This window comes from Tachyglossus aculeatus, chromosome 1 (genome assembly GCF_015852505.1).
Source record: "Tachyglossus aculeatus isolate mTacAcu1 chromosome 1, mTacAcu1.pri, whole genome shotgun sequence".
Taxonomy (NCBI): Eukaryota; Metazoa; Chordata; class Mammalia; order Monotremata; family Tachyglossidae; genus Tachyglossus; species Tachyglossus aculeatus.
Window position 1 is genome coordinate 2448859 of NC_052066.1, and position 17430 is coordinate 2466288.

The following is a 17430-nucleotide window of genomic DNA, read 5'->3' on the forward strand; positions in this document are numbered from 1 at the left end:
CTTTGGGCAAGTCACTTCACTTCTCTGGGCCTCAGTTCCCTCAACTGGAAAATGGGGATGAAGACTGCGAGCCCCCCGGGGGACAACCTGATCACCTTGTAACCTCCCCAGGGCTTAGAACAGTGCTTTGCACATAGTAAGCGCTTAATAAATAGAGAAGCAGCGTAGCTCAGTGGAAAGAGCCCAGGCTTTGGAGCCAGAGGTCATGGGTTCAAATCCCGGCTCCTCCACTTGTCAGCTGGGTGACTGTGGGCAAGTCACTTCACTTCTCTGGGCCTCAGTTCCCTCATCTGTAAAATGGGGATTAAGACTGTGAGCCCCACCTTGGGACAACCTGATCACCTTGTAACCTCCCCAGGGCTTAGAACAGTGCTTTGCACATAGTAAGCGCTTAATAAATAGAGAAGCAGCGTAGCTCAGTGGAAAGAGCCCAGGCTTTGGAGTCAGAGGGCATGGGTTCAAATCCCAGCTCCTCCACTTGTCAGCTGTGTGACTCTGGGCCTCAGTTCCCTCATCTGTAAAATGGGGATTAAGACTGTGAGCCCCCTGTGGGACAACCTCATCACCTTGTAACCAACTGTGGGCAAGTCACTTCACTTCTCTGGGCCTCAGTTCCCTCATCTGGAAAATGGGGATGAAGACTGTGAGCCCCCCCCCCCCCCCGTGGGACAACCTGATCACCTTGTAACCTCCCCAGCGCTTAGAACGGTGCTTTGCACATAGTAAGCGCTTAATAAATGCCATCATTATTATTGTTATTATTACGGGTGTGGTACGGGTGGTTGGAGTCATAATAATGACAATAGTTGCGGTATTTGTTGAGCGCTTACTCTGTGCCAAGCCCTGGGGTAGGTGCTGGAAAATCAGGTCAGACTTAAGCTCTGTCACGCAAGCGGACTCTCAATCAATCAATCAATCAATCAATCGTATTTATTGAGCGCTTACTATGTGCAGAGCACTGTACTAAGCGCTTGGGAAGTACAAATTGGCATCACATAGAGACGGTCCAAGTGGGAGGGAGGGCGGGTATCGATGGTTACGGATGAAGGCATTGAGGCCCAGAGACGTGAAGGCACTTGCCCAAGGTCACACAGGAGGCAAGGGCGGAGCCGGGATGAAAACTCAGATCCTCTGGCTTCTGCGCCCTTTCCACTACAAATGCACTGTCAGGGAGGGCATTATTTCATTCATTCATTCAATCCTATTTATTGAGCACTTACTGTGTGCAGAGCACTGGACTAAGCGCTTGGGAAGTCCAAGTCGGCAACATCTAGAGACGGTCCCTACCCAACATGTACAAGTAAACATAATGAATAGTAAATACTATTTACTATTTATATTCATTCATTCAATCGTATTTATTGAGCGCCTACTGTGTGCAGAGCACTGGACTAAGCGCTTGGGAAGTCCAAGTCGGCAACATATAGAGACGGTCCCTACCCAACAGCGGGCTCACAGTCTAGAAGGGGGAGACAGACAACAAAACAAAACATATTCACAAAATAAATAGAATAGTAAATATGTACAAGTAAATATAATAAATAGTAAACAGCATTTACTATTTATATTCATTCATTCAATCGTATTTATTGAGCGCTTACTGTGTGCAGAGCCCTGGACTGAGCGCTTGGCAAGTCCAAGTTGGCAACATCTAGAGACGGTCCCTACCCGACAGCGGGCTCACAGTCTAGAAGGGGGAGACAGACAACAAAATAAAATAAATAGAATAGTAAATATGTACAAGTAAATATAATAAATAGTAAATAGTATTTACTATTTATATTCATTCATTCATTCAATCATATTTATTGAGCGCTTACTGTGTGCAGAGCACTGGACTAAGCGCTTGGGAAGTCCAAGTTGGCCACATATAGAGTGTGAGCCCACTGTAGGGTAGGGACCGTCTCTATATGTTGCCAACTTGGACTTCCCAAGTGCTTAGTACAGTGCTCTGCACACAGTAAGCGCTCAATAAATATGATTGAATGAATATAGAGACAGTCCCTACCCAACAGCGGGCTCACAGTCTAGAAGGAGGAGACACACAACAAAACAAACCATATTAACAAAATAAAATAAATAGAATTGTAAATATGTACAGGAAAATAGTAAATATGTACAAGCAAATATAATAAATAGTAAATAAGATAGTAAATAGTATTTACTATTTGTACTATAAATAGTAAATAGTAAATATGTACAAGAGAATAGTAAATATCATAATAATAATAATAATGATGATGGTATTTGTTAAGCGCTGAGTATGTGCCAAGCACTGTTCTAAACGCTGGGGAGGTTACAAGGTGATCAGATTGAGCCACAGGGGGTTCACAGTCTTAATTCGTATTTTACAGATGAGGGAACTGAGGCCCAGAGAAGTGAAGTGACTTGCCCAAAGTCACACAGCTGCCAGTTGGCGGAGCCGGGATTTGAACCCATGACCTCTGACTCCAAAGCCCGGGCTCTTTCCACTGAGCCATGCTGCTTCATATCATGATAATGGCATTTATTAAGCACTTACTATGTGCCAAGCACTGTTCTAAGCGCTGGGGAGGTTACAGAGTGATCAGGTTGTCCCAAGGGGGGGGCTCACATTCTTCATCCCCATTTTCCAGATGAGGGAACTGAGGCCCAGAGAAGTGAAGTGACTTGTCCAAAGTCACACAGCTGACAAGTGGTGGAGCTGGGATTTGAACCCGTGACCTCTGAATGATAATAATAATAATAATGATGGCATTTGTTAAGCGCTTACTATGTGCACAGCACTGTTCTAAGCGCTGGGGGAGGTTACAAGGTGATCAAGTTGTCCCACGCAGGGCTCACAGTCTTCATCCCCATTTTACAGATGAGGGAACGGAGGCTCAGAGAAGTGAAGTGACTTGCCGAAGGTCACACGGCAGGCATGTGGCGGAGCCGGGATTCGAACCCACGACCTCTGACTCCAAAGCCCGGGCTCTTTCCACTGAGCCACGCTGCTTCTCTGGACGAGAGAATAGTAAATCCGCACAGTATTTGGGGAGGATATGGTGGGGTGATGGGAGGATAGTCAGGGAAGGCTTCCTGGAGGAGGCGTGATTCGAGGAGGGCTTTGAAGTTGGAAAGAGCTGTGATCCTTGGTGTCATCAATCAATCAATCAATCAATCAATCGTATTTATTGAGCGCTTACCGTGTGCAGAGCACTGTACTAAGCGCTTGGGAAGTCCAAGTCGGCCACATCTAGAGACGGTCCCTCCCCAACGGTGGGCTCACAGGCTAGAAGGGGGAGACAGAGAACAGAATAAAACATATTAGAAGCAGCGTGGCTCAGTGGAAAGAGCCCGGGCTTTGGAGTCAGAGGTCATGGGTTCGAATCCCGACTCCACCACATGTCTGCTGTGTGATCTTGGGCAAGTCACTTAACTTCTCTGGGCCTCAGTTACCTCATCTGTAAAATGGGGATTAAGACTGGGAGCCCCACATGGGACAACCTGATCGCCCTGTATCCTCCCCAGCACTTAGAACAGTGCTTTGCACATAGTAAGCGCTTAACAGATGCCAATTATTATTATTATTATTATTATATTAACAAAATAAAATAAATAGAACAGTAATAGTATAGTATACTATAACCATACTATATATATACTATATATATACTATATATATATATATACTACTATATACTTTTACTTTTACTATATACTTTTACTTTTACTATATACTTTTACTTTTACTATACACTATATACTTTTAGACTGTGAGCCCACTGTTGGGCAGGGACTGTCTCTATATGTTGCCAATTTGTACTTCCCAAGCGCTTAGTCCAGTGCTCTGCACATAGTAAGCGCTCAATAAATACGATTGATGATGATGATGATATACTATACTGAGCCCCCTCCTTCCTCTCCCCCTCCTCCCCTTCTTCATCCCCCCCGCCTTACCTCCTTCCCCTCCCCACAGCACCTGTATATATCCTCCTCATCATCATCAATCGTATTTATTGAGCGCTTACTATGTGCAGAGCACTGGACTAAGCGCTTGGGAAGTACAAATTGGCAACATACAGAGACAGTCCCTACCCAACAGTGGGCTCACAGTCTAAAAGGGGAAGACAGAGACCAAACATACTAACAAAATAAAATAAATAGAATAGATATGTACAAAATAAATAAATAAATAAATAAATAAATAGAGTCAAAAAATATGTACAAACATATATACATATATACATATATATATATGTTTGTACAGATTTATTACTCCATTTATTTTACTTGTACGTATTTACTATTCTATTTATTTTATTTTGTTAATATGTTTTGTTGTCTGTCTCCCCCTTCTAGACTGTGAGCCTGCTGTTGGTAGGGACCGTCTCTATATGCTTCCAACTTGGACTTCCCAAGCGCTTAGTCCAGTGCTCTGCACACAGTAAGCGCTCAATAAATACAATTGAATGAATCAATCAATCAATCGTATTTATTGAGCGCTGTATTTATTTATGTATTTATTCATTTATTGAATGAATGAATGAATACTATACTATATAGTAATAATAGTAGAGACGGTCCCTACCCAACAGTGGGCTCACCCTTGATGATGATGATGGTATTTATTAAGCGCTTACTACGCGCAAAGCACTGTTCTAAGCTGGACTCCGCTCTCCGTCGTTCGCCCCACACAACCGGTCGGTCACCAAAACCCACCTCCACAACTGCGCCAATCAATCCATCCATCCATCCATCAATCATTCAGTCCTATTTATTGAGCGCTTCCTGTGTGCAGAGCACTGTACTAAGCGCTTGGGAAGTCCAAGTTGGCAACATATAGAGACGGTCCCTACCCAACAGTGGGCTCACAGTCTAAAAGGCGCCAAGATCCGCCCTTTCCTCGCCATCCAAACCACTACCTTGCTGGTACAATCTCTCATTTTATCCCGACTGAATGACTGCATCGGCCTCCTTTCTGATCTCCCATCAATCAATCAATCGTATTTATTGAGCGCTTACTGTGTGCAGAGCACTGTACTAAGCGCTTGGGAAGTCCAAGTTGGCCATCCTCCTGTCTCTCCCCGCTTCAATCCACACTTCACGCCTCCGCCCGGATTATCTTTATGCAGAAACGCTCTCCCCGCCTCAAAAATCTCCAGTGGCTACGCTCAGTACAGTGCTCTGCACACAGTAAGCGCTCAATAAATACGATTGAATGAATGTTGGGTAGGGACCGTCTCTATATGTTGCCAACTTGCACTTCCCAAGCGCCTAGTACAGTGCTGTGCACACAGTAAGCGCTCAATAAATACGATTGAATGATAGTCTCCCCCTTCTAGACCGTGAGCCCGCTGGTGGGTAGGGACCGTCTCTAGATGTTGCCAACTTGGACTTCCCAAGCGCTTAGTACAGTGCTCTGCACACAGGAAGCGCTCAATAAATACGATTGAATGAATAACCCACCCGTGTTTTCCCGAATGAAAAGTGTGAATTGAATATTGGCGATTATGATCTCTCGTAATAGCAATATCAATGGTATTTATTGAGCACTTACTATGTGGGGAGCACTGTGTTAAGCACTTGGGAGAGTACAATACAATTATTGTACTGAGAATGAGAAGCAGCGTGGCTCAGTAGAAAGAGCCCGGGCTTTGGAGTCAGAGGTCATGGGTTCATTCATTCATTCATTCAATCGTATTCATTGAGCGCTTACTGTGTGCAGAGCAGTGTACTAAGCGCTTGGGAAGTCCAAGGCGGCAACATATAGAGATGGTCCCTACCCAACATTCATTCAATCGTATTTATTGAGCGCTTACTGTGTGCAGAGCACTGTACTAAGCACTTGGGAAGTCCAAGTTGGCAACATATAGAGGCGGTCCCTACCCAACATTCATTCAATCGTATTTATTGAGCGCTTACTGTGTGCAGAGCAGTGTACTAAGCACTTGGGAAGTCCAAGTTGGCAACATATAGAGACGGTCCCTACTCAACATTCATTCAATTGTATTTATTGAGCGCTTACTGTGTGCAGAGCACTGTACTAAGCGCTTGGGAAGTCCAAGTTGGCAACATATAGAGACGGTCCCTACCCAACATTCATTCAATCGTATTTATTGAGCGCTTACTGTGTCCAGAGCACTGTACTAAGCGCTTGGGAGCCCCAACAGTGGGCTCACAGTCTAGGAGTTCAAATCCCGGCTCCGCCAACTGTCAGCTGGGTGACTCTGGGCAGGTCACTTCACTTCTCCGGGCCTCAGTTCCCTCATCTGGAAAATGGGGATGAAGACTGTGAGCCCCCCGTGGGACAACCTGATGACCTTGGAACCTCCCCAGCGCTTAGAACAGTGCTTGGCACGTAGTAAGCGCTTAATAAATGCCATCATCATCAAGCAAAAACTCCTCACCCTGGGCTTCGAGGCCGTCCATCCCCTGGCCCCCTCCTACCTCACCTCCCTTCTCTCCTTCTCCGGCCCATCCCGCACCCTCCGCTCCTCGGCCGCCACTCACCTCCTCACTGGGCCTCGTCCTCTCCCGTCCCGCCGTCGACCCCCGGCCCACGTCAATCAATCAATCAATCAATCAATCAATCAATCAATCGTATTTATTGAGCGCTTACTGTGTGCAGAGCACTGGACTGAGCGCTTGGCAAGTCCAAGTTGGCAACATCTAGAGACGGTCCCTACCCGACAGCGGGCTCACGGTCTAAAAGGGGGAGACGGAGAACAAAACCAAACATACTAACAAAATAAAATAAGTAGAATAGATATGTACAAGTAAAAGAAATAAATAGAGTAATAAATCTGTACAAACATATATACATATATACGTAGGGACTGTCTCTATATGTTGCCAACTTGGACTTCCCAAGCGCTTAGTCCAGTGCTCTGCATCATCAATCGTATTTATTGAGCGCTTACTATGTGCAGAGCACTGGACTAAGCGCTTGGGAAGTACAAATTGGCAACCTATAGAGACGGGCCCTACCCAGCAGTGGGCTCACTGTCTAAAAGGGGGGAGACAGAGAACAAAACCAAACAGACTAACAAAATAAAATAAATAGAATAGATATGGACAAGTAAAATAAATAAATAAATAGAGTAATAAATCTGTACAAACATGTGTACATATATCCAGGTGCTGTGGGGAAGGGAAGGAGGTAAGATGAGGGGGATGGAGAGGGGGACGAGGGGGAGAGGAAGGAAGGGGAATAATAATAATAGCATTTGTTAAGCGCTTACTACGTGCAAAGCACTGTTCTAAACGCTGGGGGGGTTCCAAGGTGACCAGGTTGTCCCACGGGGGGCTCACAGTCTTCATCCCCATTTTACAGATGAGGTAACTGAGGCTCCGAGAAGTGAAATGACTTGCCCAAGGTCGCACAGCAGACATGTGGCGGAGTCGGGATTCGAACCCATGACCTCTGACTCCAAAGCCCATGCCCTTTCCACTGAGCCACGCTGCACACAGTAAGCGCTCAATAAATACGATTGATGATGATGATGATGATATATACGTCCTTTCCCTGTCCCGGAATTCCCTCCCTCCGCACATCCGCCAAACTATCTCTCTTCCTCCCTTCAAAGCCCTACTGAGCGCTCACCTCCTCCAGGAGGCCTTCCCAATCAATCAATCAATCATATTTATTGAGCGCTGACTGTGTGCAGAGCACTGTACTAAGCGCTTGGGAAGTCCAAGTTGGCAACACATAGAGACAGTCCCTACCCAACTCTGCTCCCCCTCCCCTCCCCATCGCCTCCATTCTCTCCATCTTCTCTCCCCCCTTCCCCACCCCACAGCACTTGTGTATATTTGTACATATTTATAATTAAAATCAATCAATCGTACTTATTGAGCGCTTACTGTGTGCAGAGCACTGGACTAAGCACTTGGGAATTACAATTCTCATGTGTCTAGATCTATAATTCGATTTATTTCTATGGATGCCCGTTTACTTGTTTCGATGCGCTTAGCACAGTGCTCTGCACACAGTAAGCGCTCAATAAGTACGATTGATGATGACGCCTGTCTCCCCCCTTCTAGACTGTAAGCCCGTTGTAAGCAGGGATTGCCCCTCTTTCTTGCTGAATTGTACTTTCCAAGCGCTTAGTACCTCGCTCTAGACCGTGAGCCCGCTGTCGGGTCGGGCCCGTCTCTAGATGTTGCCAACTTGGACTTCCCAAGCGCTTAGTACAGTGCTCTGCACTCAGTCAGTGCTCAATAAATACGATGGAATGAATGAATGAATGAGCCCGTTGTTGGGTAGGGACTGTCTCTCTATGTTGCCAACTTGGACTTCCCAAGCGCTTAGTCCAGTGCTCTGCACACAGTGAGCGCTCAATAAATACGATGGAATGAATGAATGAATGAGCCCGTTGTTGGGTAGGGACCGCCTCTCTATGTTGCCAACTTGGACTTCCCAAGCGCTTAGTACAGTGCTCTGCACTCGGTAAGCGCTCAATAAATACGATGGAATGAATGAATGAATGAGCCCGTTGTTGGGTAGGGACCGTCTCTCTCTGTTGCCAACTTGGACTTCCCAAGCGCTTAGTCCAGTGCTCTGCACACGGTAAGCGCTCAATAAATACGATGGAATGAATGAATGAATGAGCCCGCAGTTGGGTAGGGACCGTCTCTAGATGTTGCCAACTTGGACTTCCCAACGCTTAGTCCAGTGCTCTGCACACGGTAAGTGCTCAATATATACGGTGGAATGAATGAATGAACACACACACACTCACACCACACACACACTCACAAACATACCCCCCACACTCACAAACACATAGACACACACACACCCCACACACAATCACAAACATACACCCATACTTACAAGCATACCCCCCTCACACTCACAAACACACAGACACACACACCACACACAATCACAAACAGGCACTCACACACACATAGACACACACACCACACACAATCACAAACATACACCCATACTCACAAGCATACCCCCCTCACACTCACAAACACACAGACACACACACACCACACACAATCACAAACATGCACTCACACACACATAGACACACACACACCACACACAAACACAAACGTACACCCATACTCACAAACATACCCCCCTCACACTCACAAACACACAGACACACACACACCACACACAATCACAAACATACATCCATACTCACAAACATACCCCTCACACTCACAAACACACAGACACACACACACACCACACACAATCACAAACATACACACACAATCACAAACATACACTCACACACACATAGACACACACCACACACAATCACAAACATACACACACAATCACAAACATACACTCACACACACATAGACACACACCACACACAATCACAAACACACCCCCCTCACAATCACAAACACACACAACACACACAATCACAAATATACACTCAGATACACATAGACACACACACCACACACATACACCCATACTCACAAACATACCCCCCTCACACTCACAGACATACACACACACCACACACAATCACAAACATCCATACTCACAAACTTACCCCCCTCACACTCACAAACACACAGACACACACAATCACAAACATACACCCACACTCACAGACACACACCTCATACACTCACAAACATACCCCCCCCCGCACTCACAATCACAGATACACACACCACACACTCACAAACATACCCCCCTCATACTCACAAACACACAGACATCCACACACACTCACAAACATACACCCACACTTACAAACACACAGACACACCACACACACTCACAAACATACACCCACACTCACAGACACACACACACACACAGCCACACACACACTTTCTCTCTCCCCCGTCCGTCCCCCCACCCTACGAGTCTCTTTAGTGAAACAGAAGAGTTGCGCTTTTGGCGAGACCCCAGGCCTGGGAGATAGAGGGTCATGGGTTCCAATTCCGCCGCTTGTCAGCTGTGTGACCTTGGGCAAGTCCCATAACTTCTCTGGGCCGCAGTGATTTGCATCCCCGTCCCTGATTGGTCGGCAGGGCCCGGCACCTTCCGCGCGGGGCGGAGCCAGCGGCGGGCGGCGCCCTCCGATTGGCCGGAGGCTCAGGTCAAGCCCCGCCCCCAACCTTTTCGGCAGGTTTCCCCGCCCCCAGCTCATTTACATCTCCCTCTCTGATTGGTCGGCAGGGCCGACACCTCCAGCGCGGGGCGGAGCCAGAAGCGGACGGCGCCCTCCGATTGGCCGGAGGCTCAGGTCAAGCCCCGCCCCCAACCTTTTCGGCAGGTTTCCCCGTTTCCAGCTCATTTGCATCGCCCCTCTCTGATTGGTCGGCAGGGCCGACACCTCCAGCGCGGGGCGGAGCCAGAAGCGAGCGGCGCTTTCCGATTGGCTGGAGGCTCCCGCCCCCGGCCCCCTCCCAGCCCTTTCGGCAGGTTCCCCGTCCCCAGCTCATTTGCATCTCCCTCTCCGATTGCTCGGCAGGGCCGACCCCTCCCGCGCGGGGCGGAGCCAGCGGTGAGCGGCGCTCTCCGATTGGCCGGAGGCTCAGGCCGGGCTCCGCCCCCAACCTTTCGGCAGGTTCCCCGTCCCAGCTCATTTGCATTTCCCTCTCCGATTGGTCAGCAGGGGAGCCAGCGGCGAGCGGCGCTCTCCTATTGGCCGGAGGCTCCCGCCCCCGGCCCCTCTCCCAGCCCTTTCGGCAGGTTCCCCGTCCCAGCTCATTTACATCCCCCTCTCCGATTGGTCGGCAGGGCCGACACCTCCCGCGCGGGGCGGAGCCAGCGGCGAGCTGCGCCCTCCGATTGGCCGGAGGCTCAGGCCGGGCTCCGCCCCCAGCCCTTTCGGCAGGTTCCCCGTCCCCAGCTCATTTGCATCCCCCTCTCTGATTGGTCGGCAGGGCCGACACCTCCCGCGCGGGGCGGAGCCAGAAGCGGACGGCGCCCTCCTATTGGCCGGAGGCTCAGACCGGGCCCCGCCCCCGGCCCCTCTCCCAGCTCTTTCAGCAGGTTCCCCGTCCCCAGCTCATTTGCATCCCCCTCTCCGATTGGTCGGCAGGGCCGACCCCTCCCGCGCGGGGCGGGGCCAGAAGCGAGCGGCGCCCTCCGATTGGCCGGAGGCTCAGGCCGGGCTCCGCCCCCAGCCCTTTCGGCAGGTTCCCCGTCCCCAGCTCATTTGCATCCCCCTCTCCGATTGGTCGGCAGGGCCGGCACCTCCCGCGCGGGTCGGAGCCAGAATCAATCAGTCAATCATATTTATTGAGCGCTTACTGTGTGCAGAGCGCTGTACTAAGCGCTTGGGAAGTCCAAGTTGGCAACATATAGAGACGTCCCTACCCAACAGTGGGCTCACAGTCTAAAAGAGGGAGACAGAGAACAAAACAGAACATATTAACAAAATAAATTAATAGTATAGATATGTACAAGTGAAATAAATAAATAAATAGAGTAATAAATCTGTACAAACATATATACATATATACAGGTGCTGTGGGGAAGGGAAGCGAGCGGCGCTCTCTGATTGGCCGGAGGCTCAGGTCAAGCCCCGCCCCCAGCCCCGCCCCCTGCCCTTTCGGCAGGTTTCTCCGTCCCCAACTTATTTGCATTTCTCTCTCTGATTGGTCAGCAGGGCCGACCCCTCCAGCGCGGGGCGGAGCCAGTAGCGGGCGGCGCCCTCCGATTGGCCGGAGGCTCAGGTCAGTCCCCGCCCCTGGACCCACCCCCCAGCCCCGCCCCCTGCCCTTTCGGCAGGTTCCCCGTCCCCAGCTCATTTGCATTTCCCTCTCCGATTGGTCGACAGGGCTGACACCTCCCGCGCGGGGCGGAGCCAGCGGCGAGCAGCGCCCTCCGATTGGCCGGAGGCTCCCGCCCCCGGCCCCTCTCCCAGCCCTTTCGGCAGGTTCTCCGTCCCCAGCTCATTTGCATCTCCCTCTCCGATTGGTCGGCAGGGCCGACCCCTCCCGCGCGGGGCGGAGCCAGCAGTGGGCGACGCCCTCCGATTGGCCGGAGGCTCTGACCGGGCCACCTCCCCTGCCCCTCTCCCGGCCGTTTCGGCAGGTTCCCCGTCCCAGCTCATTTACATCCCCCTCTCCGATTGGTCGGCAGGGCCGACCCCTCCCGCGCGGGGCGGAGCCAGCGGCGAGCGGCGCTTTCCGATTGGCCGGAGGCTCCTCCGGTCAAGCCCCTCTCCCAGCCCTTTCGGCAGGTTCCCCGTCCCAGCTCATTTGCATCTCCCTCTGTGATTGGTCGGTAGGGCCGACCCCTCCCGCGCGGGGCGGAGCCAGAAGCGAGCGGCGCTCTCCGATTGGCTTGAGGCTCCCGCCCCCGGCCGCTCTCCCAGCCCTTTCGGCAGGTTCCCCGTCCCCAGCTCATTTGCATCTCCCTCTCCGATTGGTCGACAGGGCCGACCCCTCCCGCGAGGGGCGGAGCCAGAAGCGAGCGGCGCCCTCCGATTGGCCGGAGGCTCCGGCGAAGCCCCGCCCCCGGACCCGCCCCCCTGTCAGGGGACCCGTCGCCCCGCGCAGTCACGGCGGCGAAGCTGCGGGTGTCCGCGGTGGCCCTGCGGATCTTCCGCAGGATCTCGAACTCAGGACCCCCCGCCCGAAACATGCCCGGGCCTGGGCTCGGGGTCTGCATCGTCGGCTCGGGGAACTGGTGAGCGACCGCCCCCACACCCTCCGGGACTTTAATAATAATGATAATAATAATAATAATAATAATAATAATAGCAATAATAATAATAATAATAATAATAATAATGACATTTATTCTATTCATTTCATTTTGTTAACATGTTTTGTTTTGCCTATATATATATATGTATATATGTTTGTACATATTTATTACTCTCTTTATTCGTTTATTTTACCTGTTTTGTTAACATGTTTTGTTTTGTCTATAGATATATGTTTGTGCGTATTTATTACTCTAGTTATTTATTTACTTATTCTACCTGTTTTGCTAACATGTTTTGTTTTGTCTATAGATGTTTGTACGTATTTATTACTCTATTGATTTTACTTGTTTTGTTAACGTTTTGTTATGTCTATAGATGTATATCTATAGATATATATATCTATATCTATCTATAGATAGATATCTATATATATCTATAGATATCTATATATATCTATAGATATATATAATATATATCTATAGATATATATAATATATATCTATAGATATATATACATGTATATGCATGTATATATGTTTGTACATGTTTATTACTCTATTTCTTTATTTATTTTACTTGTTTTGTTAGCATGTTTTGTTTTGTCTATAGATGCATGTATATGTGTTTGTACATATTTATGACTCTATTTATTTATTTATTTTACCTGCTTTGTTAACATGTTTTGTTTTGTCTATAGATATATGTATGTATGTTTGTACATATTTATTGCTCTATTTATTTCTTTATTTATTCTACCTGTTAACATGTTTTGTTTTGTCTATAGATATATGTTTGTGCGTATTTATTACTCTATTTATTTTACTTGTTCTGTTAACATGTTTTGTTTTGTCTGTATATGCATGTATATATGTTTGTACATATTTATGACTCTATTTATTTATTTATTTTACTTGTTTTGTTAACATGTTTTGTTTTGTCTATAGATGCATGTATATGTGCTTGTACATATTTATTACTCTATTTATTTATTTATTTTACCTGCTTTGTTAACATGTTTTGTTTTGTCTATAGATATATGTATGTATGTTTGTACATATTTATTGCTCTATTTATTTCTTTATTTATTCTACCTGTTAACATGTTTTGTTTTGTCTATAGATATATGTTTGTACGTATTTATTACTCTATTTATTTTACTTGTTCTGTTAACATGTTTTGTTTTGTCTGTATATGCATGTATATATGTTTGTACATATTTATGACTCTATTTATTTGTTTATTTTACTTGTTTTGTTAACATGTTTTGTTTTGTCTATAGATACATGTATATATGTTTGTACATATTTATTACTCTATTTATTTTACTTGTTTTGTTAACATGTTTTGTCTATAGATATATGTATATATGTTTGTACATAGTTATTACTCTATTTATTTTACTTGTTTTGTTAACATGTTTTGTTTGTCTATAGAGGCATGTATATATGTTTGTACATATTTATGACTCTATTTATTTATTTATTTATTTTACTTGTTTTGTTAGCATGTTTTGTTTTGTCTGTATATGCATGTATATGTTTGTACATATTTATGACTCCATTTATTTATTTATTCATTTTACTCGTTTTGTTAACATGTTTTGTTTTGTCTATAGATATATGTATATATGTTTGTGCATATTTATTACTCTATTTATTGTACTTATTTTGTTAACGTTTCGTTTTGTCGATAGATGTATGTATATATGTACATATTTATTACTCTATTTATTTATTTATTTATTTATTTTACCTGTTTTGTTAACACGTTTTGTTTTGTCTATAGATATATGTATATATGTTTGTACATATTTATTACTCTATTTATTTGTTTATTTTACTCGTTTTGTTAACATGTTTTGTTTTGTCTATAGATACATGTATATATGTTTGTACATATTTATTACTCTATTTATTTATTTATTTATTTTACTTGTTTTGTTAACATGTTTTGTTTTGTCTCTATATACATGTATATATGTTTGTGCATATTTATTACTCTATTTATTTATTTATTTTACTCGTTTTGTTAACATGTTTTGTTTTGTCTATAGATACATGTATATATGTTTGTACATATTTATTACTCTATTTATTTTACTTGTTTTGTTAACATGTTTTGTTTTGTCTACAGATATATGTATATATGTTTGTACATATTTGTTACTCCATTTATTTATTTATTTGACTTGTACATATCAATCAATCAATCGTATTGATTGAGCGCTTACTGTGTGTGGAGCAATAATAATAATGATAATAATGATGACATTTATTCTATTCATTTTATTTTGTTGACATGTTTTGTTTTGTCTATATATATGTATATATGTTTGTACATATTTATTACTCTGTTTATTTATTTATTTATTTTACTTGTACATATCAATCAATCAATCGTATTGATTGAGCGCTTACTGTGTGCGGAGCAATAATAATAATAATGATGATGATGACATTTATTCTATTCATTTTATTTTGTTAACATGTTTTGTCTATGTATATATGTTTGTACATATTTATTACTCTATTTATTTATTTATTTATTTATTCATTTTACTTGTACATATCAATCAATCGTATTGACTGAGCGCTTACCGTGTGCGGAGCACTGGACTAAGCGCTTGGGAAGTCCAAGTTGGCAACACATAGAGACGGTCCCTATCCAACAGCGGGCTCACAGTCTAAAAGGGGGAGACAGAGAACAAATATGCACAAGTAAAACAAATAAATAAATAGAGTAATAAATATGCACAAACATATATACATATATGCAGGACATATATACAGGACATTATAATAATAATAATAATAATGATGGCATTTATTCTATTCATTTTATTTTGTTAAGATGTTTGGTTTTGTCTATATATATATGTGTATATATATATGTGACTGTGAGCCCACTGTTGGGTAGGGACTGTCTCTATATGTTGCCAACTTGGACTTCCCAAGCACTCAGTCCAGTGCTCTGCACATAGTAAGCGCTCAATAAATACGATTGATTGATTGATTGATTTTGTCGTCAGTTTCCCCCTTCTAGACTGTGAGCCCGCTTGTGGGTAGGGACCGTCTGTAGATGTTGCCAACTTGGACTTCCCAAGCGCTTAGTCCAGTGCTCTGCACACAGGAAGCGCTCAATAAATACGACTGAATGAATGAACGAATGATAGGCACGGGTGCCCACACCGATAGACAGGTGAGGCCCATGCTGGTTGACTGCCCACCTCAAGACATTAATCTCCCCGTGGGTAGGGAATTCCTCTGTTTTAGTGTCCTCTCCCAAGCGCTTAGTCCAGTGCTCTGCACTCAGTAAGCGCTCAATAAATACGATTGAATGGAGGAATGAATGACTGGCACATGGTAAGTACTTATCAAAGTCCAATGCACACTAATGATCGCCCTTTCTAGACTGTGAGCCCACTGTTGGGTAGGGACCGTCTCTAGATGTTGCCAACTTGGACTTCCCAAGCGCTTAGTCCAGTGCTCTGCACACAGTAAGCGCTCAATAAACACGATTGATTGATATGTTTGCACGGATTTATTACTCTGTTTATTTTACTTGTACATATTTATTCTATTTATTTTATTTTGTCAATATGTTTTGTTTTGTTGTCCGTCTCCCCCTTCTAGACTGTGAACCCACTGTTGGGTAGGGACCGTCTCTAGATGTTGCCAACTTGGACTTCCCAAGCGCTTAGTCCAGTGCTCTGCACACAGTAAGCGCTCAATAAATACGATTGCTTGATTGATTGATATGTTTGCATGGATTTATTACTCTATTTTACTTGTACATATTTATTCTATTTATTTTATTTTGTTAATATGTTTTGTTTTGTCGTCTGTCTCCCCCTTCTAGACTGTGAGCCCACTGTTGGGTAGGGACCGTCTCTAGATGTTGCCAACTTGGACTTCCCAAGAGCTTAGTCCAGTGCTCTGCACACAGTAAGCGCTCAATAAATACGACTGAATGAATGAATGAATGAATGAAACGCTTACTGTGTGCTTACTATTTTCCCTTTAAAGCCCTACTGAGAGCTCACCTCCTCCAGGAGGCCTTCCCACACTGAGCCCCCTCCTTCCTCTCCCCCTCGTCCCCCTCCCCATTCCTCCTGGCCTTGCCTCCTTTCCCTCCTCATTCATTCATTCATTCATTCATTCATTCATTCATTCATTCAATCGTATTTATTGAGCGCTTACTGTGTGCAGAGCACTGTACTGAGCGCTTGGGAAGTCCAAGTCGGCAACATCTAGAGACGGTCCCTACCCGACAGCGGGCTCACAGTCTAGAAGGGGGAGGCCCCACAGCACCTGTATAGATGTATATATGTTTGCACGTATTTATTACTCTATTTTATTTGTACATATTTATTCTATTTATTTTATTTTGTTAATATGTTTGGTTTTGTCGTCCGTCTCCCCCTTAGAGACGGTCCCTACCCAACAGCAGGCTCACAGTCTAGGAGGGGGAGGCCCCACAGCACCTGTATAGATGTATATACGTTTGCACATATTTATTACTCTATTTTATTTGCACATATTTATTCTATTTATTTTATTTGGTTAATATGTTTCGTTTTGTTGCCCATCTCCCCCTTAGAGACGGTCCCTACCCAACAGCGGGCTCACAGTCTAGAAGGGGGAGGCCCCACAGCACCTGTATAGATGTATATACGTTTGCACATATTTATTACTCTATTTTATTTGCACATATTTATTCTATTTATTTTATTTGGTTAATATGTTTCGTTTTGTTGCCCATCTCCCCCTTAGAGACGGTCCCTACCCAACAGCAGGCTCACAGTCTAGAA

General features: G+C 45.3%; 1 protein-coding gene and 2 long non-coding RNA genes across 3 annotated transcripts in view; all 3 read left to right on the plus strand.

Annotated features, from left to right (window-relative positions):
* The window catches only part of LOC119925356, a 29104-nt gene extending 18633 nt beyond the window's left edge, over window positions 1-10471 (plus strand). Inside the window, exons 2-3 of the long non-coding RNA XR_005449809.1 lie at window positions 10136-10202; window positions 10431-10471. This is a non-coding gene — a long non-coding RNA (uncharacterized LOC119925356). The remainder of the gene's footprint in view (window positions 1-10135; window positions 10203-10430) is intronic.
* A 981-nt stretch (window positions 10472-11452) lies between these two features.
* Window positions 11453-11923, plus strand: LOC119925363. The gene is made up of 3 exons (XR_005449810.1): window positions 11453-11481; window positions 11574-11640; window positions 11893-11923. It is a non-coding gene; the product is annotated as an uncharacterized LOC119925363 (long non-coding RNA).
* Window positions 11924-12456: 533 nt separating this feature from the next.
* Window positions 12457-17430, plus strand: part of LOC119925345 (glycerol-3-phosphate dehydrogenase [NAD(+)], cytoplasmic-like) — a 72857-nt gene continuing 67883 nt past the window's right edge. The window contains exon 1 of the mRNA XM_038743437.1: window positions 12457-12598. Coding sequence (XP_038599365.1) covers window positions 12552-12598 — 47 coding nt within the window. The 5' untranslated portion in view covers window positions 12457-12551. The remainder of the gene's footprint in view (window positions 12599-17430) is intronic.